Source organism: Trematomus bernacchii, unplaced genomic scaffold (genome assembly GCF_902827165.1).
Source record: "Trematomus bernacchii unplaced genomic scaffold, fTreBer1.1, whole genome shotgun sequence".
Taxonomy (NCBI): Eukaryota; Metazoa; Chordata; class Actinopteri; order Perciformes; family Nototheniidae; genus Trematomus; species Trematomus bernacchii.
In genome coordinates, this window is record NW_022987710.1 from 1,140,097 (window position 1) to 1,165,513 (window position 25,417).

Below are 25,417 nucleotides of genomic sequence, written 5' to 3' on the forward strand. Positions count from 1 at the left end.
CAGTTCCTCCTTATATTTACTTGTTTCACTTATTTTTCACAATGCTCCCACTTACCTTTTTATACTTGAATTGTGTAATTATTTTTATTTTAAATGTTTATTATGTCTGCATACTTTACTAAATAATGTTCACTTAACCATATAGGCTGTTTTTTGTTGTTGTCTTAAACGGTAGCCTACTGTCTCGTAAATGTCCCCTCTGTGAGACTAATAAAGGAATGGGATTCAGATTATGATATGTTGATGTTGTGTTTACAGCTCGTGCTGGAGGAGAGCAAAACAACAAATCATTGAATGAGATGTTTCCTTTGTTCTTTTGGCCTGAACAAGCTTCCATACGCTACTGGTAAAACAGAAGTCGGTTTCGGGGAAATTGCGTATGAGAGGAAGCATTTACAGAAGCAAAACAGACCCCTCCCAAAATGTTATGCTATGGCATGTTAAATCGGTGTTTTATTCTGAAGGCGTTGGCCGGAAAGTCCGCTGTGTTTTACATTTTGGGACTGGATTACGGGGGGTGCTCGGCAGTGAGGGAGGGAGGAGTTGGGTGTTGCCTCTGTCTCTGAGCCCTAGTACGGATTCCCAGTCGAGATTCAGCCCGTTACACGCCGCGACACCTGGCCTGCTACTGCCGCTGTCCTGTGAACTCAGTACCCGAAAATACCCGACTAACGGACCACCATGGGAGTCGAAGGCTGCACAAAATGCATCAAGTACATGCTTTTCTTGTTCAACTTCATCTTCTGGGTAAGCAAACATTGTTTTTTACAATCCATATTGCGTTTATTTCGCTACGCATCACCGCCTCCTCGCGCTGGTTAGCGGGTATGGTTTGTTTAGGCAGCCCGCCCATTATGAATGGATAAACCAACAACAGCCCCGCTACATCTCACATTTAGTCACCGTTATACCTTATGAATAACCAGCCACGCCTTTTCACCACTAGGGGAGAGTATGGCAAAAGGATGGCAACACGATAAATTGCTAGAAAAGGCATGTTTGGTTGGTATAACACACATTTGCTAGTTGGTGGATATAATCGTTTATAGGCTACACCATACGAATTAGAGTCACCTCATGTGAAAAAAAAAAGCTCCAAAAAAACAATTTCACTCGAGAATTTTAGTTTGTTTTGACGCAAAACACATATTTCTACCAATTGGATCAATATTTAGTTCACTATGAGAGGCTTTAATACTATAGGGTCTCATTAAAAGTTCTAGTTTGTGTATCTGCTGTGAGGCGGGCGGTAGTGGAGACTACCTCGCTTTGGTTTGGAGAATGGCTTTGTTTGGATTACATCCTCCACCCAATCTGGGAGTGTGTGTGTGTGTGTGTGGAGGGGGGACTCATGGTGGTTTCCATTTGATGAGTCAAGGCCCTGTGTTGGGTGATGGATCATGGAAACATTTGTGGGAGTTTAGTTTTTACTCTCCTTGTGGAAGAGTGGCAGAGTTTGTTCCGCAAAAAGCCTTTTCACTTATTTCCCTTTGGTACTTTCTTTTTTATTAATAATCAGCATTCATAGCCTAAAAATATGAACCTATATTTTGTTAACTTATATGTGTGGAGCTAAGTGTCAAGCAAGCTGATTGGTTGATCTAACTCAGTTCAGGGGACAGATGTGTTGCCAAGAAGAAAACTGAAAGAGTTTAAACTGTGTCGGGGGCTGCATGTCGGGGGCGTGTTTGTGTTGTCAATGAAATATGATCATGGAATTCCAGTTGGAGTAACCCATTCAGGCCAAATACCCCAAAACAATGTTTTTAATAATCTAATACAGGATTTGAAGGCAACTATTTAATTTGTTTTGCAATGTTTGCATGGTAAACAGTATAGCCATTTCTGTTCAAATTAAAAAATCTTCAAGCAATTTGGGCTTGGATTGGCAAACAGAAAATAATATCTACTTAATTTAACAAAAAATCCATCAGGCAAAAAAAAATGAATGGTGCTGCAAGTCAGTAAGATTGATCATCTGGGGAACATGGCTGTATTTAACTCAATTTAGTAGCAAAAACCCTATAATTATTATATTTTTCTATCTGGCTGGACAATATGGACGAAAATGCTATCACAATATGTATAAAATAATAATAATAATAACAACAACAATGTGTATTAAGATTTGTTGTGATTATATATTTTTCTTTCACTTTTGCATTTATTAAAGGTGGGGTAGGTAAGTTTGAGAAACCGGCTCGAGATACACTTTTTGTTATATTCCATGGAATGCTCTTAACATCCCGATAGCAATGAATATCTTAAGTGCTTTGACAAAAAATCCATTAAAAAAATGTCATCTGTGGAAGCCGTAGTACTGTAAAAAGCACGACCAATCATTTTAGCCGGCCCGGCTAAAATAACTGGATGGCCTACCTGCCTGTCAGCCTTCCATCTGTGCACAAACTTATCTCGTGCCCTCATTGGTCATGTGCGCGTTCATGTGTGTTGTAGGAGGGGCTCTGTAAGGAAGTGGCAGATTTCCAGGCATCTCAGGATTCAAAAGTTGAGCAATGTTCAACTTTTGAAGCTGAGGTGGAAGCGTCAGCCAATCAAATCCCGTTTATGCAAATCTGACAGTTCAAGCGCTAGCCAATCAAACCGCGTGTATGCTGGGAGAGACATGCCGCAGGTCATTTCCTCATATTCCAAAAAATGGAGGAGAAATTAATTATAGCGGTAGGGAATCACCCGGTGCTTTATGACCAGTCCCTATTTACCTACCGGGATACAAACCGGAGGAGCCAGGCATGGAGGGAGGTGGCAGAGACAGTGGTAGGTTTTTGCCTGTTTGGGGAGTTTATATCCAGTTTACTTCGGGCTTTTTTGCTTTGTATGTCGGGGGCGGGAGATTCATGTGATTGGTTGTTGGTCGCGTTGCTCGCAAAAAAATCCCCAAGCTTCAGATATGCCCACCTCCAAGATTTTTTTAACGCTGCTGTGTGGATGCTCCGTTAGGGTTGATAACATACGCACAGTATAAAACACTTATTATCTGCCATATAACTGCTAAACCTTAATTTTTTAAGGGTTAGCCCTATGCTAACTTGAATCAGGATAAAACTACTAAATATAGCAGCTCTATCTAATAAAACGTTATAAGACCCAACCAATCAAATTCGGATGAATCTAGTCATTATGCAGGGGTTCCTTTAGATACAAATATATTTGTTCCTTTAGTAGCCACAACAATTGCAACAGAGTAAGCTGTGAGCTCACAGCTTTGTGGCTGTTTGTCTATTGCTTTTATAAGAGGAGGAAAATGTATTATAAAAAAACACCTTAGATTTTTGTGTTGTTTTATAGCCCAGCCCTAGTGCAGACATTCCACAGCATAAACACATCAGCATGATTCAAACAGTGGACCAGGACCTAAAGCAATTAAAAAGTTGAATAAGGGGTCAGAGAAGGTGATTTTATGAACTGGCTATAACTTATTTTTGGATAATTTGCTTTGGCTTTAACTTCCACACTAAAGCAGGAGCAGTAGTGATGGAAATTCCGGCTCTTTTCAGTGAGCCGGATCATTTGGCTCGGCTCACCAAGAAGAGCCGGCTCTTTCGGCTCCCAAACGGCTCTTCAGTTTACCACATATACCTTTTATAATTCAATCAAATTGAACCCTGTTTTGACAAATGATTTATATGTGTACACATATACCACTTAAATTATTCAATACATCTTTTGTACTGAAGTATACAAAAGTAAAAATTACATTTTTAATATAAATGATTTGCTGTGGCCAATTGTTTTCATTGCATTTACTGACCCTTGTAACTCTCTGATACCACCCAATGAATGCACTGACTTGCTTGTAGAACCACACTACACAAAGCAGATAACAACACCTATAAAAACTTTAGCATAGACATTTTTAAAAAGGACAGCTACTGTATCGACATTTTTAAATTGTATTTAAAGAAAAAGCCCTGACAAAACAGCAGGGCTCTATTTCAGTATTAACTAAAGAAAAAAAGACAGCAACAGCTGACATCAAATCTTTGCTAAGGATAATCATAAATAAATAACATAGTGAAAATAAATATATTGCAATGCTCAAAACAGCAGCATCCAACCGTCTCTAATCCTTGGATATTACATGTCACTGCATGCATGCACGGAGCACCATATCGCAGAGATCATCGCGATATCTCCGCAGCCCAGTGTCGCCCATTAATCTATCACACACACGCTAGTGGAGAGAGTTTTAAAGTCTGCCAGTCAAGTTTTTTTGTTCCAGGTTAAACCCCCCTGCATTGTGGAAATATTTAAGACACTTTTTTCACTAGTGTGTTCCAGTTAGACATGCGTAACACTTGCTTTCTTCTACGAAACATTTGAAAATTGTCTAACTAACAGTCCAAAACTTAAAGATATGAATTGCACTAGTGACTAGATGATGATGTTAAATTGACTTTTTTTGTTTGAGATACTGACAAATCGCCACATTTTTCCCCAACAGTATTGGATTCAAATGTCTATTTATTTGATCTTGATTTACATTTATTTGTACATACTTTATATAGCCTAATCTCATACTAAGACATTTAAATCCACATTCTATTGTGGATACTATATTCTATTTGTATACATACAGTTACAATGTCATGGCCTGCTCCGTATAAGGCAACATGTCAATAAGATATGATTGAAAAGCTTTAGCTGGAACAAAATTGAAACGTTTTTAAAGTTTCATATTGGTATTGGTTGACACTAGGGATGTGCATCTCCATCACTGAGGCCGATGCGATGCGCATCTCGATATGTTGCCAACGATACGATACATTAACGATACATTTGAAACACCAGGCGATGCGATACGATACGATTCACCCCTGTTGCGATACAGTTCGATACGATTTGATTCAACATTATGCGATTCGGGGCGATGCGATTCAACACGATGCAAAATAATGATACTTCAATATGGTACAAAAAAGGATTTTGTTTTATTCCTTATATGCAGCAAATCATAAATTAACAAAAAAGTGCTTTACATATTTGGTTCTCTCTACTAGTACTGCAAATCCCATTATGCTGTTTCTTTTTACCTTAAAAAAACAAAACACTTGGACCTTTCACAGACTGGCCTTTTCACAAGTCCTTTGTAGTAGTGTTCTCTGTCTCCAGAGTAAAGTACAATTGTATAACACCTCACAGTTAAACAATCTAAGGATGCATTGCCCATGATTAACAATGTGCAAATAACAACTACCGTAGTGCAATGCCCATACAACTGCCAGCCTGATGTGCTTAACACTCATCCATAGGCTAACTCACCAGTGAGCAGAAAGCAGTGGTGTGGTTTCTATATGAACTAAAGCCGTGTTCACACCGGAGTACTTTTCCCCCTACTTTTCCCCTTTAGTTCCGTTAGTACCCCTTATGTTGCGTTCACACCATTTTTAGTGCCTGCTAGAGAGGTGGTACTTTCCTGGGGGGGATCCGGCCGGGGACTTCGGGCGGCAGTATACGCCGTGAAGTTGTTTGCAGCCTGCCAGTAAACCCAAAGCAGAAGAAGACGAAAGTGACGTCAGCGGCTCATTTGCGTAATCTTCCCTCAGGGAAAAGTACTCCGGTGTGAACGCGATTGGTACTTAGTGCCCTGGGGTAATAAGTGCGGGGACACTAATTGCCGGCACTAAGTACTGCAAAGTACGCGGTGTGAACGCGGCTAATAACAAATACAAATAACCTTTCACAAACAGGTATTTCATAACTGCTTACAATTGTAAGGAAGACATTTAAACTATTATTGGCAGTCACAGGCTGTTGTAAACTAAACACCACTCTCACTGACAGAACACCTCACTGAGTGATTTAACTCATATGTCTAACTTTCAGGTTTTTCTTTTCAGCTGCAGACCCCATGTCGCCTCTTTATGTGCGTCGCTAAGTTCCGCGTACTACTTGTGTACTTTAAAGCGGCACGGCATCGTTTACAATTTGCGAGCGATTCTTCAAGTTGTCCTTCTTTCTTGAAAAATCCGAAGTGTTGCCAAACGTTTGATTTGTAGGTATTTTTCGGTGCGCTGTGTTTCTCTTTCTCCTCGACTTCCATGTTTGTTGATAACTGAGACTCTCGGCCTCCGTAGTGGCGAAGCAAAGATCGTAGGTCTGTGCGATTATGGCAAAAATCATAATCACGATTATTTTGGTCAATAATTGATATCACGATTATTAAATACGATTATTCATTGACTTTGAAAACATCCATTTATTGAACTTTAAAACAAATACATATAATAATTTGAACAGTATCTTTTTAACTGTTGATTACCCTGAACGTATAATTCAACTGAAAAACCAATACAAAAATAAATAGAATAAATGATACATTTATATTTACATTTAAATAAATAATATCAAAATAATAAATACCAATAAACAAGATCAACAAATATTTTGGAGCGCACTTCAACAAGCTACTAAACATATGTAAATATGATAAATACAAGTAAATTAGACTAAAATAAATTAGATCAAATATGTTGCAGTGCACTGTCACAACCAAGCAAAGCAAAATAATCGGTTTTTTCGATTATGTTGTTTTCGTAATTGTGGCAGGCCAAAATCGTAATTGCGATTAAAATACGATTAATTGCACAGCCCTAAAAGATCGTCTCTGCTGAGTGCTGACAGGATGAGGGGATATTATATGAATGAATCGTTTTTTTACCGATGCAAAGATGCTACAATCGATTCATCGCGAGTTCAACCCAAACTGTAGCCGATGTGCACTCTTTCAACCGGTGCACTCGCATCTTGAACGTTTATGCCGGTGCACCGATGCGAATTGGTGAATCTTAACATCCCTAGTTGACACACACCTGGCCTGCAGCTTAAGCATGGGAACCCCAAAAGGAAATGCTGTTGACCTTTGACCTCCCACTTCTGATTGCCATTATCAATAATGAATGTCAACCTAAGAGCTGGTGTTGAAAAGTGAGTAATCTATAAGGCGCGTTCACACCAAGTACTTTACCCACAATAGTTCATAAGAACTTTAGTTCATGAGAGCTCTTTTAGTTCTGATGAACTAAAGCAGATCGCGTTCACACCAAAATGAGTTCCTGGGGGTGGATTAGGCAAATGAACCGCTGACGTCACTTCTTCTTCTTCTGCTTTGGGTTTACTGGCACGCTGCAAACACTTCACGGCGAGTACAGTAGGTGGCGGTATGCACCTTAAAGTTGCAATCCGCCAAAAAACCGAGAGAAAAAGAAGAATAAAAACCTCCCGCGCCCACTTGATGTAAATGAGGCGTCTGTTTACCTTCCGACCTCAGACATGAGCTTCGTCTGAGTTATTTAACCTGTTACGCACCGTCCCCCCGGTACCGGGCGGATAAACGCGTCATTTGCAGGAAACAACGTCTAAGGAATCTTAATATTTAATAAACTATGAATGTTTTATATCCATGTAACGGGAAGAAACTCAGCTAACTGATCTTTTTAATTTTTTTCTCCAAAAAAACCCCACAATGCTAACACTCAGCCTCTGAATTAGCCACGAGCTAATGTTAATGCTAAATGTAACCTATCTCTGCACCTAAACTCACTCCTAACTCCCTTTACTTATTACTTATCCTAGATGCACAGCCAACCCATCGATTAGCATCAGCTGGAGACACAGAATCTGGGGGTGCCCACCTCAACACTCAGTGGTAAACATTTGCGACGCTATAAACGAAAGCGTACATCATAACATGTGGAGCTAGGTAGCTAGAAACGCTAACATGGCTTACCTTGGTCAAAACTGGTCTTCAATGGCATTAAAACGATAAAAAAACGATGCTGCAGTTAATCCATAGGTTAATCCAATGTGTCTGTGTCCTCTTTGAAATGATTTCTGATAATCCATAAGCAATAAAACTGCTTTTTCGTTTCCAAATGTCAGAGCTAGAGATAGGTCCACTCTGACGCAAAATTACATGCACGCAGCCCCCACCTTTTCTCTTCACAACGTGTGTGTGTGGGGGCCTCCCCCTTCGATTCTATTGGCTCTAACGGTCAGAAAGAGGTGTCAACCATCAAAATCGACCAAGGGGAAAAAAAACCATTTTCACCCAAATCACCTCAGAGGTGGGGTGGTTTTGGCTAAACCTCTCTAAAAAGGTCAAATGTCACTTGTTTTGCATCAATCTTGATACAGGGTACTTATTATATGTTGTACTTTGGATTTCTAAAGCGTTTAGTCTACTAACCCATCATCCAAGGGTAGTTTTCACTATCTGTAAAAAAGAATTTTTGGACGGACACTATAATTTACAGTTTTTTACTATGTAAAATCTGAATTTTCTTTAAAATAAAAAAACATCTATATTGATTCTGACACTTCTACATCCAACTCACAGATGTAACCTTGCTTTGATAAAATAAATTATTCATATAACCCTTTTAGAAGTTAAGTTGTAGTCATTTGTTTTGGGCATGTCATTTTCGAGCCTGAAACATGAAAAACAGGCTTGGTGCTTAACAGGTTAAGCAAACACAAATACAGATCGTCGACCAGTCAAATGCAATAGCAATGCTGATTCGGAAGCGAAGGCGGTTAAGAAGGATTGACAAAAGGATTGGACGACGACATGCACGCGCTACGCTACGTGTGAAATGAATAAACTGTGCCAGGTGTGTCGTATGCACACTAAATAGGCTCAGCAGCTAACACACCTTTATTATATATCCTCCTGAGAGCAACTGCATCCGTCTGCCATGAACCCTACAGAAACCTACGTGTTAGTTGTGGCCCATAGTGGCCTCCATTTGTGTCGTGTAAAATGGGGGAAATCAAAAGTTAGCAAATCCCCATGTCATGTTTATAAAAACATTTAGTTTTAGGTCAAATAATTATTACACTGCTCTGAAACTCACTACACTAACTCCTAAGATGTTCCCTTACTATAATTAATTAAAAAATATTGAACTCACAACACTGGTAATAACAAACTTAACCATTTCTCTTTCTATAAATAAAAAGTGCTTGTGTTGGACGCCATTTTGAAATACAATGAAATTATCTTTTTGAAAGCCACAATAAATAAAGCTTCGCCAGTTTATAACCGATGAAACATGATGGTATCAGAATAATCACTTACATGTGATGTATCATGCTACACAGGTCACTGTAAAGATAAAGTGTCAGAGGAGAAATAAGCAAGCTTAGTTACATGAAATGTAATGAAAAATGTAAGATACAGGCTCCGTTTAATCGCCATGTAGGTTCTCTTTTATTGCACACTCAAGACAATATCAATAACAGCATCACGCTGTCCCAGGTGTGTCGTATGCATGTAAATAGAAGTTAACATTTTCAATATCAAATAAAGTGTCAGTAGTATCAAAACATATATATATATAACAATAGGTAGGCTCAGCAACAGACACACCTTAGTGCAAAGTGAAGTGTCAGTATTAATAACAGTGGCATATATATATAATCACAATAATACAAAATTAACTGTCCCAGGTGTAGGCAATTTGGGGTGAAGTGTCTTGCCCAGGGACACAACGACATGCTGACTGCAGTGGGGTTTGAACCTGTGCTCCCCTGATCCGAACACCAACGCACCAGACCACTGCACCACACGCCTCCCAACAAGTCATTGTACAGTTTATCAACGACAACAAGTTTTTCTTTATTTTTTTTATTGAAGGCCTGTTGGATTTAATCAGCTCGCATTGCACTGCCAGAAGCCCAGCCTGAAAGGTATTTTGTTGCTCCACCTGGCGCGCCGCCGAGTCAGCATGGCGCGGCATCACCATGAGCAGCTTGTCGTCCGATTCCTGGGCCTTGTGTGAATGCAGCAGCCGTTCGTCGTGCATCTCCTTGGCACGCAGGTCCTCATTCTCCTTGCTGACCATGGCACGGCAGTCCATCGCCATGATGGTGTCAAGGAAGCTGTCATCCCGTGCCCGCGTTCCTAAGGAGAAATAAGCAAGATACAAGATCAGTTTAATCGCCTGCTAGGTTGTCAACAGAGACAACATTGGACATGGTGCAGGCAGGGACAGTGTACAAAATGCAGGTGTAAAGTAGAAGATAAGATAGGATCAAATAATATCAAATAAAAAATAAATATCAAAGTGCCCTTATTTATTGTGTTGTGCTTAATGTATGCTTGAACTTTGTTTTATAGGGATTAGTGGACATCAGTTAGATGTGTAACCTTCTTTCAAGGCCAGAGTAGTTACAGTGTAAGTGGATTGACATCTAACATAACATGGCTGAGTACAATTATAACAATCAATAAAAAAAAGGAAAAATAAATAGAATTTCAATTACATTTCTACTTAAATGTGCAAACATATTAGAACATCAGTCTTTGTGGCATGCAGGTAATCAACTGTTTAAGCTTTTACCATTAACATGTGGAATGAATGTTGCAAATTACTTGAAATTACAATGTATTGTTAGAGGTAGCATTATGTCCAGCTAGCATGCTAATTGCTAACATTATATTATCGTTTTATCCCGGAGGGGAAAACTAGTTTCTAATCCAGAGAGAAACACTTCGCCTGAAACACACGATTAGTGCCATGAGTTAGGCAAGCAAATTACAGAACATTGCACACTTATTCACAAGTCAAAACGTGTTCATAGCGGGCACGGCTGAGAATAGCTAGCTAGCTAGATGTTGTTAGCCAGCTTGGACCTATGATAGCAAGTTCTAGCATGGCTAGCTCGATCTACTGAGCAAATAAAAGTACATCTAAGACCAGTATTGTGCAGATTAAAACAGTGCAGTGCATGTATTTTATTTTACCTTCGTAGTCGTCCCGACATGACTTTGCCAGGTCTGCTAACTTTGCTGAGCCACGGAAACTGCATTCAGTAGAAGTTTCTGAATGCGGCGCTTCGCGTCCTCCGAGTAAATCGCCAGAAGCGCCGACACATCCTCTTCACTCCACCGCTCCGATGATTTATTTAGTGTTGCTATAATAACTGCTTTCACAAAAGTAATCTCTTCGGGTGCGCTGCCCGAAGCAAGCAAATACAATGGCCGCTTTAAAAAAAAAAAAATCAGAGTCAAACGGGCGTGGTTTGCATTCCGCACAGCCAATCAGATTTATGAACTATTTTCTCCCACGACAGTCCCTGCTCTCTAGCAGGGACTGAAAAGCGGGTCAGATGAACTAATTTGAACTACTTTAGTTCCTGGGGCTTTTTGGTGTGAACGCAAATATATCGTAGTTCTGATGAACTATTGTGGGAAAAGTACTCCGGTGTGAACGCGCCTTATGTCCCACCGCTGCACTTTTTCTCAGTCTAACTGTCCAGGGAGCAGAGAGTTAATAATTAAGCCCCATAGCCAACACTATCTCACATAGATAACAATAAGTCAGCAGGCACAGCAGCAGCTTCAAAGTCAACACAGGCACAGTATCCAAGTTAGCAGCGACGTGTCCCTTTACAACCTAAAACATTTTCTTTGGATCATTTTTGATTACTTTTCAGAACCAGCATATAAAGTGTCAACTGACAATTGCTGGAGATACAAGTGCCTACCAATCTTTTATGTTAAATAGTGCGTTACCCCTTCAGAACAAGACCTGTGTAAATCAGTTACACTATTTTGGGTTAAAATGAGTTTTCTACACCCACTATACTTATGATGCATCTTCATTCACCACCATTCACCACCAATACTGCCTCTTCCTATTTATTTAATGCCGAAACACACACCGCCAGCCAAAGTTGTAGACATTACAGTTAGGGATGTCCCGATCACCTTTTTTTGCTCCCGATCCGATTCCGATCATTTGATTTTGACAATCTGCCGATACCGATTTTTCGCGATCCGATCTTTATGCAATGCATTAAGAGAAAAAAAAGGTAACAGATAACGGCTGGTCATCCAACGCGATGAATTCAGCTATCTTGGCTGTTCTGGGGCAGTTTCTCTTTCCTTTTAAAAGTCTCTGAAAGTGTCAGTTGTTTCAGTGCCGTTACCTGAGTGGCCGCTGTGTACTCGTCGTGTTGTTGTTGGTGTTTGTTTCTCAGGTGGCGTATTAGATTGGTCATGTTGAACGTAGCTCTGTTCTTTCCACCACGCGGAACCTCCGCCTTGCAAACATTGCATCTAGAATTGTAATTAGAATTGGGAGGGATGAAACCCTCTTTAATGGTCACACATGCAGAGCACACAGCACACACACAGTGAAATTTGTTCTCTGCTTTTAACCCATCCTAGTACCAGGAGTCTAGTACTAGGAGCAGTGGGCAGCTATTGTACAGCGCCCGGGGAGCAATGGGAGTGAGGGGGGGAAGGGGGATGTCCGGTGCCTTGCTCAAGGGCACCACGGCAGGGCAGGAGGTGAACTGGGACCTCTCCAAGTAGAAGTCCACACTCCATATTTTAGGTCTGGTCGGGGACTTGAACCGGCGACCCTACGGCTACGGCTGTAATCTGGCTGTTACACTGCCTTTGCTTTCAATTTTATAATACTTCCAAACTCCTGACATTTTCTCTGTCCCGACTCCCGAGTCACCAGCTGAACGTAGCCTCTCGTTAGCTTACTGCTACTATTAGACACTGCGCCCACTCTGTTGCCAGATTTGAGAGAAATAAGCAACCAGGTCTATGAAAACAAGCCCAAAAGAAGCAACACATACATGATGTTGTGTAATTTTAAACCAAAAACTAAGGCCTCAGGATGACTTTAAGACGTGAACATGGTCATTTTTGTTTTGTAACATTAAATAAAATAATACAAATATTTTATTAAAAAAAAAAAAAAAAAATCTCTAATTACAGTTCTGTGGGCAGCTAGTTGACGTAAGCTGTTAGCGAAAGTTAATGATAACATTCAAATGATGCGTTCAAATGTACTCTTGTAGAATTGTTGGCGTGAAACTTGAATATACGCAGTTATTTGAAGGGGATCATTTCACAGCAATAAACAAAAAAGTATAAGAGGGGAAATTATGAACTTAAAGTTTATAATTCATTACAATAAAAAATACTAAAAGCAAGATTTATTTGAATCAAAGCCAATATTAAAACACATAACGTGCTCACTTAGAACTTAGTTCATGAGAACTCTTTAGTTCTCATGAACTAAGTACAGATCGCGTTCCCTGAGGGAGGATTAGGCAAATGAAGCCGCTGACGTCACTTCTTCTTCTTCTTCTGCTTTGGGTTTACTGGCAGGCCGCAAACAACTTCACGGCGTATAATGCCGCCCGAAGTCCCCGGCCGGAAGTCCCAGCAGCTTCTACTGAAGCCTTCCGAGTAAATCGCCAGAACGCCGACACCTCCTCATCTCCACCGCTCCCATGTTATCTTTTGTGTTGCCATAAGTTAGTCTCTCTGCGTTTCTGCGCTGGGCTAATGCTAATGCTAATAATGCTAATGCGAGGATAATAAAATGGCGGCTTCACAACACTTTTTTGGAGTTTTACGGGGCGTGGTTTGCATTCCGCCCAGCCAATCAGAAATAGGAACCTTTTTCTCCCACGAAAGTACCTGCTCTCTAGCAGGGACGGAAAAGGGGGTAAAAAGGTTCTCATTAGCCGCGTTCACACCGGAGTACTTTCACCGTACTTTTCGCGTTTTAGTTCCGTGAGTACCCCTTATGTCGCGTTCACACCAAAAATCGTACTTAATCTCGGGTACTTTTACCCCCATTTTTAGAGCCAGCTCAGAGAGCGTACTTTTCTGTGGGTGAAAAGTGCTCCAAAAGTGCCCCAGTGCTGATTGGCTGGGCGAATTGCAAACCACGCCCGTACAACTCTGAAAATGTTGTGTGGAGACGCCATTGTTTTTCCTCGCTACAAAAACACAACGCTCCGTGCGTTGTGTTTGTTTTTGAAAGCAGTTATGGCAAGCATCAAGAAATGATGAGGAGTTGTCGGCGCTTCTGGAGATCTACGCAGAGGACGCGACCCAGGGAATGCTACTGAAGCCAGTTCGGTAGCTTTCACTCGACCTGGGAATTGTGCACAGCCGGCTAAATATAAAGAAACTCAGGACTACAAACGGCGGATTCAGTGGCCAACGATGACTATCACGACGAAGGTAAAATCAACTACACTGGGGTTTTAATCTGCACAATAATGTATATATGTAATATATCCTTACCAGCAACCAAACGCAAAGGTACACACACACTGTAACTTTGTCTTGAAAGAACGTTACGCATCGAACTGATGTTCACAATCATGTTTATTTCATAATATTCATCATATTTTATGTTTAACTTGCCTCAACAACATTAAACAAAGTTCAAGCATACATGAAGCACTCAAAAAGGAACAATCCTCCGTGTTTGAACCTCTTGAATCGCTGCATAGCCGATTTATTTGGACTGGATTATCCCAGAGAGGCCAAACATTCTTTATAACACAGTTTCAGATTTGTGAACCCTTAATTCTATTTGTGAAAATACAAAAAAGGGAGATTTCAGTGCTTTTTTTACATGTAGACCACATTAGACCAGGTCCTGATCTAAAACCACTATACCTAGACTCATCAAATCTGGACTGGATTATCCCAGAGAGTCAAAAGATTCTTTATAACACAGTTTTAGATTTGTGAAACCTTAATTCTATTTGTGAAAATACAAAAAACACATTCCTAGTATGTTGTAAAACTACATGGCGACTAAACAGATCTTGTATATTGCTTATTTTCCCCTCTTAGGAAAGCGGACACGGGATGCGAATTTCTTTGACACCGCCCAGGCGTTGGAGGACCGGCGTGCCGTGGTGAATGAGTCGCTGCGTGGAGATCAGATGGTGCTGTTCACCAAGGCCCAGGAAACGGAGGACAAGATGCTCACCTCGATGGAGCGCCAGGCAGAAGTGTTCAAGCAGCAGATGGAGCGCCAGCAGCACCAGGATGAAGTGTGGGCGCTGCGCCATGAGGAAGCGTCGGCGCAGCGGCAGGATGAGCGACAAACTGCATTTAATAACAGTTTATTTGGTATAGTTTTTGTAAATACTGACACACGACACACAACGTTGCACTAAGGTGTGTATGCTGCTGAGAATATCCCTACACCTGGGACAGTTTATTTTATATTGTTATTACTGTTATGACTTTATTTTATATATAATGTTTACTGACATGTACAACTGACACTTTATTTACATTTAAAATTGTTCTATTTAATGTTATGTCTTGAGAGTGCAATAAAGAAAACCGACATGGCGATTAAGCTTATTTCTCCTGACACTTTATCTTTTGTGACCTGTGTAGCATCCTATACATCACATGTAAGTGATTATTCTGATACCATCATGTTTCATCGGTTATAAACTGGCAAAGCTTTATTTGTCATTTATTTATCATCAATGTTGCAACCTTGTGGGGGAATGGCAGGGGCACATACACAAATATGACAATTTATATAATTTTAAATATTATTTGACCTAAACTTTTAATTCCCCCCCATTTCACACAACACAACATGGAGTCCACTATGGGCCAAAACTAACATGTATGTTTGCATAGTGTTTATGGCAGACGGATGCAGTGGGTCTCAGGAAGATATATAATAAAGGTGGGTTTGCTGCTGAGACTCCCTACACCTGGGAGTTTATTTTATATTGTTATTACTGTTATTATATAGTACAACTGACACTTTATTTTATATTGACAATGTTTACTGACATGTACAACTGACACTTTAGTTACATTTAAAATATTTCTATTTAATGTTATGTCTTGAGAGTGCAATAAAGAAAACCGACATGGCGATTAAACAGATCCTGTATCAGTTTTTCTTCTTCTTCTTCTCTTGTTTTGTAGTGGATTGCAAACAACTTTAAGGTGCTTACCGCCACCTACTGTACTTGTAATCTTCCCTCAGGGAAAAGTACTCCGGTGTGAACGCGATCTGTACTAAGTGCCCTGGGGTTAAAAGCGCCAGGGCTCTTAGTGCTGGAACTAAGTACAGGAAAGTACTTGGTGTGAACGCGGCTATTAACTCATTTTAGTTCCGGCTCTTTTTGGTGTGAACGCGACATTTCGGAACTATATCGGAACTAAAGTGGGAAAGGTACTGCGGTGTGAACGCGGCTATAGATGATCGTGAATCAATATCAGCAACATAAATATGGGATGCTAGCATCTCTAATCGTGAATCAATGTGCAAAGTGTTCAAGAAGTGTTGGTAATACTCTTCAGGAGCCACTTTTAATGTGATTGTTTAGTGCATTACCGCAGCTCTGTGGCTCCTTCTTCCACATATTCCACTTTAACCCTTTTAGTGTTATTGGCTCCTCCAAAGAGCTCTGAAAGGATGTGTGAGAGCAGACGGCTCTGGAGAAACACTTTGCCTGCAGTGTGGCCATGGAGTAGCGGGCCGCGGAGCCGGGCTCTTTAAAACGGAGTCCTCCTGTTTCCATATATCACACTGGACATTAAGAGGGTTAAGGGGGAGGGAAACCTCTCTGTGTGTGTGGTGGTAGTGGAGCCTCATGGGAAGTGCAGACAACACCCCAACCCCCCACTCCCAGTCCCTCCAGCATGCCCGGCATTCTACAACCCCCTGTACTTTGGGCAACAGGCAGAAATAGACACTCGAGGGAAACTCGATCCAACACGGGATGATATTCCAAGCAATTTAAGAGTTTCACCTTCGTTTCTCTGTCGTCCCTCCCTGTTGAGCGTAATTTAGTATGATGATTCCTGCCTTGCAACACATTGTTCGATATTAATATTAACACTGTCAGGCAGCAGTAGTTGCGCTCTCTATCGGGACAGCAGGCTGTAGGAAACATGATTACACCGGCCAATGTGTTTAGACACATGTGTTTCCTGGAGTGGAATGTGTGACAACAAAAGCAGAAGTTGAATGAGCAACAGATGGTTGGATAATGTCTTCGGCATATGAGGCCAAAAATATAAGCAGTCATTGAAAAAGGGCAGAAGCTGTAAGAACGAAGTGTATTTGTATCAAAAAGGTTTAATGAACTTATTGTTTTAGTTCTACCTAACCAGTCAATAGCAACATTTTGGCTGTTGAAATATGTCTTTTGAAACAAATTACTGTTAACGTTTTAACTACTAATTTAAGATTTTCATTCAAGTTTCTTTGATTCTCTAAAATAATCCTGAAAGAGTTCACGCTGCTGGTCCCTGTGACTCAAACTTCCCACATAACATATTTATAGCTCAAAGACTGTCTCATGGATTTGTGATCAGTGTATTTTTTTAACTTTCTCTTAGCAACCGCCAGCTTGTAGATGTGTTTGGGAGTTCTTTAGGGTGTAGCAAACATGGGACCAGGACCAGCAGTTTGGCGTGCTGCTCCTCGGTCACATATCTGACGCACACTATGTAGACCGTGCATTTTAGAGTTGTCAAAACGTATTCATTGTTTTAATTATTGATCCCTGTCTCGTTTAACATAATTCATAGGTGTCCCTTATCTGCCCGTTATCACCATTCATATCTATACCACCAAAGAGTTTATGATAAACTGTTAACAGGAGTACAATGTTCTTCATAGATCAAGCCTTTTACCTTTGCTTTCAGAGAGCAACATATTGACCAATTTAACCTAATCTACACTGCCCTTTTCATATTTATCTTTTTCCAAAAATCTAAAACTTAATACCCTTAATTTTGTGTCGTTTTCTCCTGTTTGTATAAAGAAATCCACATTTTTCAAGGTATTTTATTGAAGTTAGAAATGCAAGTATCATAAAAACAGGCTGTTATTGGTTTCCTATCTCAGATGGAATTTTTCCCATGACGTTTGTGATTCGTTTTTTTCCCTGAAGTTCAGCAAGACCTCTCCCCCTGTGCTGACACGGCACTAAAACCAAGTGGAGATAGCTGTGGCAATGTGAGACTACATCAGGCGAAGCATAACACGTCATGGATTTCAACTATGTTCTGTCTGGGCTCTCCCTCTATTCATCATTTATATATAAACGCGGTAAATGAAAGCCTTGCGTAAATCTGCTTAAATCTGGTTAAACCTTCATGCATGTCATTGACGAGTCAGTGGTAATTCAGGGGTTAGGAGGTGGGGAGTTCACTTGAAGTAAGTGAGTCATTCTGTGTGTGGGTGTGTGTGTGTGTGTGTGTGTGTGTGTGTGTGTGTGTGTGTGTGTGTGTGTTGAGAATCTGCACTCCTCCAGTTATGGTGTTGATCTGGTTGCTGGGCAGCAGCTGGCCTCAGCCCTGGAATGGACCTCACTAAAAGAAGAGGAGGAGTATGGATTGGGGGGGTGGGCAGATCAGCCTGTTTTGGTTCAACTCTTTTCACAGGAACTAGTGTTGGCGAGTTTAATTTAGATATTCTGTTTCTCCACATTTTCTATATATCCTTTATATATATATTATTAAATATCCCCACCCATGTGCAGCAGAGGGGTGTCGGTGGTGGGGGTTTATTTGACTGCCGCTGTGGTGCTTGTTCCTGTGTGCTGGCTGAGGTATATGCTAACTCCAGTTATATTTAGGATTTCTTTGTCCAGGGCCAAACAAAAGGGCTCAGGAAGGCTTATGTCAATGTAAACCACCCTGAAAAAACAATACATTTCAGTAACAAAGTTACACATCGCAGTATGTGCACGGCTTCCCCAAGGAAATTGGTTGGAAGAGGAAGCATGAAAACCAATTGAACAAAAGGTTTCACAGATGTTCGATGCTCCATTGTTTGCCTGGTTGCCTTAAATGTACTCTCAAGATATCACTAGCCTCCCAAAAAACACCCAATAAGGAATAGTTTGAACATTTGGGAAAACCCTTAATCACCTTCTTGCTGAGAGTTAGATGAAAGACATAATGTTTCCTTATCACCCTGTATCTAGTTTTCGATTCTACATCACTGCTTGTACACAAATTAGGGATATCAAGGGTTAACCAATACAACTTTGTTTAACTAGTTACACGTCAATCTGTCATGTACATCTACCATCTGTACGGTAATCTACGGGCATGTGTATGTGTCCAACTGCGTCTCTCTCAGCAAGTGAATGATTATTGAAAATGTTCCAATTTAAAATTGATGCATGATCTAATTGGCTCCGTTGATCAGCCTATAGAGAGACAAACGATTAAACTATTCTGAACGAATATCAGCTGATAATGATAACTTGCTGGTCGAATGGAGGAACTTAAGCATAGCCAGCGTAAAATAAAATAAAAGGCATTTACAGATTTAGAACACAAAACGTAAAGATGTCACCACCTTTAAATGAGTAACGCTCTTTGAAATGTTACGGCAAAGTTTGTGACCTGAAAGCTCCTCTTCAACTGTTGGGGCTGTTGGAAGCCAAATTAACCAAACTGACACCCTAAGTAAAGATTACAGAAAATCATATGCTGTGTTTCTAGTGAGCTTTAGAGGTTTGGGTGGATCCAGGCGAGCTGTTTACCCAATCCTTATGCCAAAAGAGGCGAAACACATACTACTACGTTTTTCAACATTTTAATTAGAAATGTCCACATTGCTCAACTTTCCCTGCCCATGTGCCTTATTCATCTTGCACAACTACCATGTAAAAATAACTTAACAAAATACCTATCCATAAAAGTTTATGGCAACTGAATAACATATTTTCTAGTTATAATTAGAAGGTCACCTACATCTTGAATACTTCTAATCTTCAATAATCAGCTAAACAACAGCCTTGCTCATTAAATGTGTGAAATAGCACCTCTGCTAATTTCCCACTATAGGCCCCTATGGTTTTATGCTGTAAAACCTGGCAGGTTTTATAGTGTTAATGGAAAGATATGCCATTTTGTGAAATAGAAATACCCACAATGATTCAGAGAGTACAATTAACAGTAAGATTGATACCACCCTCTTGTCTGTCGGATTAATATTAGGCTACATCCAGCAGCTAGCTAATTAGTTTAGCTCATGTAGAGCAGGGGTTCCCAACCCCCGGTCCGCGGACCGGTACCAGGCCGCGGAGGTGTTACTGCCGGGCCGCGAAATAGCTGTGAGTTTATCGTAATATTTGCAGAATTATAAATATATAAAAATATTTTATCATAATATTTTTTCAAAAAGTGTTTAATTTTCGCACCTATGCCACCAGTCATATTATTTCATCCAGTAGCTAGTTAATCTTTCACCAGAAAACCGTTGAAAATGGCTTTTATGATGTTCCGAGGGATTCGGCGGCTCAGCCTAAGGTCTCAGCCTCTTGTGCGCGAGAATGTTACCGGTGCGCCAAGTAGGAAGAGGAGCGCACAGGAGACAACCGTTTGATTGCAGACTGTTATGTTTATGTGGGGAAATGGTGGTGCATACATTATTTGAGATATATTTTATTAGTTTTATGAAGGAGATGTCCAGTCAGTCACCAAGGCGCATGATGTGTGTGTGTGTGCTCTGCTCAGCTCTGTGTGTTCGTGTCTGTCCGACACCGGCATTTGTTTTCAAATGTTTATGAACAGTCATTTACACACATATGGCTAACTCCATATATGCGGCTGTTCCCAAAATAAATTAGTTTAATCTTAATCTCGATGTAGTGCTAAATGCTGTCGGAGTGCACCGGAACGAACGACACTATCATAATATCTTCTGAAAACAAATTCCAGTGACACACACACACACACACACACACACACCCTGGCGACCGGACATCTCCATAATGCGCCTTCTCCTCGTTTTCCCAGCATTCACTGGATTATCCGTAAATCATACAAACAAAACCAAAACGTTAATTTATCTGTTTTGGTTTAAAAACTGAATAACGTGGTTTTTTGGTTTTCTGAAAAATCAAAAAACGACACCGGTTCTTTTTTAAACGTTGTTAATATGTTTTGGATGCATATTGTTCTAGTATTTGTTCAGGCTGTTACATACAATTAGCCTCTGTTGCTACCTGCTGGTGAGTAAATATTAAAATCAGTTCAAATTGACAACCGGTCCGCGATTTTTTTTTAATGTATCTGCCGGTCCTTGGCACAATAAAGGTTGGGAACCCCTGATGTAGAGTATACACACGTGAGTGTAGTATTGTTCATATTTGTATCAAATACTAACACACAGCAAGTTTTGACACTTAAGCTAATGCTGTCTTCGTAATAACAAGCAGACAGACGTGCTTTCTCTAAACTTTAAGGAAGAAAATGAAAACATGAAATACTGGCAGCTTATAGTTCTGTGATTAAACTACACTGTAAAATGTTTGGCTGTAAAATTACAGTAAATTACTTGCTACTAGTATTTCACAGTAATTGACTGTAAATATTTCACAGTAATTTACTGTAGATATTTTACAGTAAATTAGAATAAAAGTACAACTAAATACTGTGACTTTACAGTTGCCGTGCCCATGGAATTACTGTGATATAGCAGTGCAGAGCTGTGGTATTATGGTACCTTGCTGTACATAAATTACAGTAATTACCTGTATTTTCACACTTTTACTGTAAAAGTAATGCAACACAGTAGCCAGTAATTTACTGTAAATATAAAAATGTAAATAATACGAAATTTGACTAGTTAACTGGGATTTTACCATAACTACACAATTCAATCAGCTCAATCAACAAAGAAAAAGAAAGAAAAAGAAAATGCCCATTTTAACTTTTTATTACTCCATTGAAGTGCAAAGTACATTTCACAGTGTCTTGGACATGTTGTTACGGCCCCAACCTCTACTCCGCGGTAGTGGCTCGTGCTGAGACCCGCAACATGAAAGAATACACGCAATAACCGGTACTTGGTAACGAGCATTTCAAGCACAACAATTTCAATTTTACATAGATTTATATGTTGCATCGTTTATTTTAAGGCACATGCAGCGGTGCCCCTTTCAATTGAAGTAAAACCTGCACCAATGAAAGAAATTAGTATTTAAAGCCAAGCAAGAGCGATAAAAGCAAGAAAAGTCACTTAATTTGTTGTGTTATCACAGAGGATGGTCTGAATACAGTATTTTACTATGAAATAATACAGTAACATGTTGTGAAATCCTGGTAATCATTTATCCTGTACATTCACAGTAATTAACTGTGCCTGCATTGATTTCACTGTGAAATTCAAAATTACAGTATTATATTGTGAACATTACAGGTAAAGACTGTACAGTGGTAAAACAGTAATTTATTGTAAAATATTACAGCTAAATATTGTGAAATCATGGTCATATTTTACAGTGTAGGACTGGAACAGGACTTTTGTTTCAGTTCACTCCGTATGGCTAATACATATATGATATATCATTTTTTGCCCCTTGATGGATTTCCATTATCAGGATAAAACATGAAAAAATGCCATGTTAGAAGAAGAACATGACTCAGAAATTGTTGCTATTGTTTAATTTTTCTATCAGGACTGACTTAATGATTTATGATAACCTCGTAAAGATTGTTTAATTTTTTCACTAGAGAAGATGTTTACTAATACAAGTTGCTTGTCCTCTATATACAATGCATTACAACTATTTATTTGTTGACAAAATGTCATGCAAAGTTATTCCAGTATGTTTCAGGATAATATGTTAAATTGCAATTACAGGATAATCGTGAGATAACATTTTCATCATGCCTCATGCAAGTGCAATGTCGTGACCAGGAGGAACTTCATGTGTTGTGTTGTGTGTTGCAGCTTGCCGGAGGTGTCATTCTGGGCGTGGCCCTGTGGTTGAGACACGACCCCAAGACCAGCAACCTGCTGGTACTGCAGATTGATGGAAATCAGGCCCCCAACACCTTTTACATCAGTACGTATCTCATCTTTACCACAACTCCTCTCTGCCTCTGTCTGCGCCTTCACGCTGTCTGATTGAAAACCTCAAACCTGTGGACACAGTCCAGTAATGGCGAGGCCTGTGGCAAAAACAAATAAAAAAAATCCTCTTAACCTTGTTTACGACTGAATCACACTTGGAAAATTGCGGTGTTTCTGGCATTTCTGCTGATCTACATTATTTCCACACAACGACACTGCCCCTTTTTCCACTTACCACACACAGTTGAATGTTACTCAGTAGAATTGTTCAAATGGCAATAATCTTTCATCTTACATTTTAATTTTGAATTCTCACTTTGTTAAGCTTGTGCCAGTATAATCTCCATTTCTTTACTATCTACTTATATGATTTAGGGCTGTTCTCAAAATAGCAACAAATGCATCACACTATCATATTAGGTAGTCAGACCACAGGATGTGACTTTGGCAGACATTTCAAAATAAAAGTTTACATGTAATGAATCCCTGGCAGGTTATATGATCAGCCCAATCTTAGAAAACACATGTCAAAGCCAAACAAATAGAGTTCAACAGGTGTGAGAGATCTCCATTGAGGATTTGCTTAAAGAGACACAGTTACACTGTTTTATTAAAACAACATAGCCAGATCATGAAACCAGCAATCGTTGCCTTTTAAGGTTTCATTGATGTGCCGCAATGACTGACAGTGGAATGATTGTTACCTATAAAAGGTCCACCTTAACTAGTAATGGGGGCAATAACAGATGATTCTTTAAGGCCCTCTGATAAAGATGAATTTGATATGAATTATTCACAAGTTAAAGATATTTAAGCTTATGTTCATAAGCGCTTTTATGAAACATCATGTGGGAGTTATAATTCACTCATAGCGGGCTGGGCAGTAATCCAATGTGATAATTAATCATCACATCGAATCGTGATGAAATCATGTCTAGAAATTGCTGATTTAATCAAATCAGTCATCTGAATTGATAATAACAAACACATACACTCATTGCTCAGACGATATATATAGTTGTTTCACACCACTCAGTTCAATGTGATGAACACATGGTCTTTAAGTTAAAAACATGTTTTATCTAAAAGTTAACTTGAATGTGTTGTTTATTTTGCACACTAAGAGCTAAAAAGTGTGAACTAGGAAATAATGAAAGTGGAATTTTTGTCAAAATAACATAACAATATAACAAAATTCACACAAATAGTGAAAGGGCCTGTTAGAATTCCCCAGAGTTTAAGGTCATTTCTTCAAATTCCTCAGTTTGTGCAATCAACAAAAAAAGTATTCTGTGATATAAAAGGAAAACGAAGCTCTGTTATTCCACTCATCGATTAATGGACTTATTATTCCAGCACTATTGACCAGTGTCAAGCCAATCAGAGCATTGTTTATAAATGTATACAGTACATTACAGGATGTACAAAGTGGACCCTCAGTAACCTGGACGTGAGAATATTAAAGAGGTGTGAAATACGTTAGGGTGAAGTTTACTGGCCAAAATCACCAGCGGCTTGTGACCAGGACTAACAGAGGACACACCGCTCATCATGTGACTGTTAAAAGCTCGCTTTCCATTATATAGTTAGCTGCTGTCGCCTCTTGAACTCTACAAAGCAGCGTCCACATTTACCCATCGGTTCCCCCAATCGGCCAACAACCTGAGTCATCTGCCTTGTGACGAAATGAGAGATCAAAAGAAGATTTACAGAGAAAATCGGAAATGGTTGAGTCTTCTGTCTCAATCTAAAGTAGAGCTACAGAAAGAAAATGAGGGTGTGTTTGAACATTGTTTTCTCCGTCCTCTGTGGTGGCATAGCTGTGGTCTTTCACTGAAAAAAGGGCTCCCCAGTCAGAGAGGAACTACTTAGGGACTTTCTCTCCAACAGCCTCAATGATTGCATCCTACCCATTACATAAAGCCTCTCTCTCATTCGCGAGGAGGGGAGAAAGAGCCTCGTCGGTATAGGAAAAAATTCCTCACTAGCCCTCCCTTCTCCTCCTCCTCATCAGCCCCACCCTCTTCCTCCCTCCTCTGTGAAAGTGTTCCTCTCCCTCTCTCCGCCTGCTTTCTTTTCACTGTTGCTCCCCCCTCACTAGCCCATCTGGTTGTGGTTAGCGTTCAAGTCGCGCTGTCTCACTTCTTATTTTTCCTTTAGTACTGCCCACCCCCCCCTCTATCTCTGTCTGCCCTTTTCTCCCTCCCCCCTTTGTCTTCATCCCCTGCTGCCAGGAACGTTTCAATATGGAGTCCTACATCTGTTTCTCTCATGCTCCCCCAGTAAGTTTTTTTTTTAAATGTTGGAGTGAAATGCATCAATCTGGTGCATTTTGAGGGGAAAATAAAGAGACTAGATCTATGGGAACACCTATATGAAACAGAACTGTATACATTTCAATAATCATAAAATCATGGCCATAACCAATAACATACCATTTCCAATATGAAGAAACACTGAAACTTTATTTATTTATTTTTGGTTCATTTATAGTTGTGAGTGTGTCTGGGCTCCTGAACCAGCCTCTCCTCTCTCCCTCCTCTCCCCCCTGCTCCTCTTTGAGGCAGCAGCAAAGACTAGTTTTAGCTCTGAACAAGTTTTAAAAGTACTAAAAGTACTAATCACTACCCCCTCAAATGGAAATGTGTTTACATAAATGGTGACCAAACCGTTTGAGACCCACTGAGAACTTGGACTAAGTTAACTAGATAAAACACTCAGAGTCCTTTACCTCAGCTGAGCTGAGGTTATCCCGA

General features: G+C 40.0%; 1 protein-coding gene across 1 annotated transcript in view; it reads left to right on the plus strand.

The window, feature by feature from the left end:
* The first annotated feature begins 468 nt into the window (after window positions 1-468).
* The window catches only part of LOC117491101 (CD81 protein-like), a 40,509-nt gene continuing 15,560 nt past the window's right edge, over window positions 469-25,417 (plus strand). Inside the window, exons 1-2 of the mRNA XM_034140951.1 lie at window positions 469-747; window positions 22,539-22,653. Coding sequence (XP_033996842.1) covers window positions 682-747; window positions 22,539-22,653 — 181 coding nt within the window. The 5' untranslated portion in view covers window positions 469-681. The remainder of the gene's footprint in view (window positions 748-22,538; window positions 22,654-25,417) is intronic.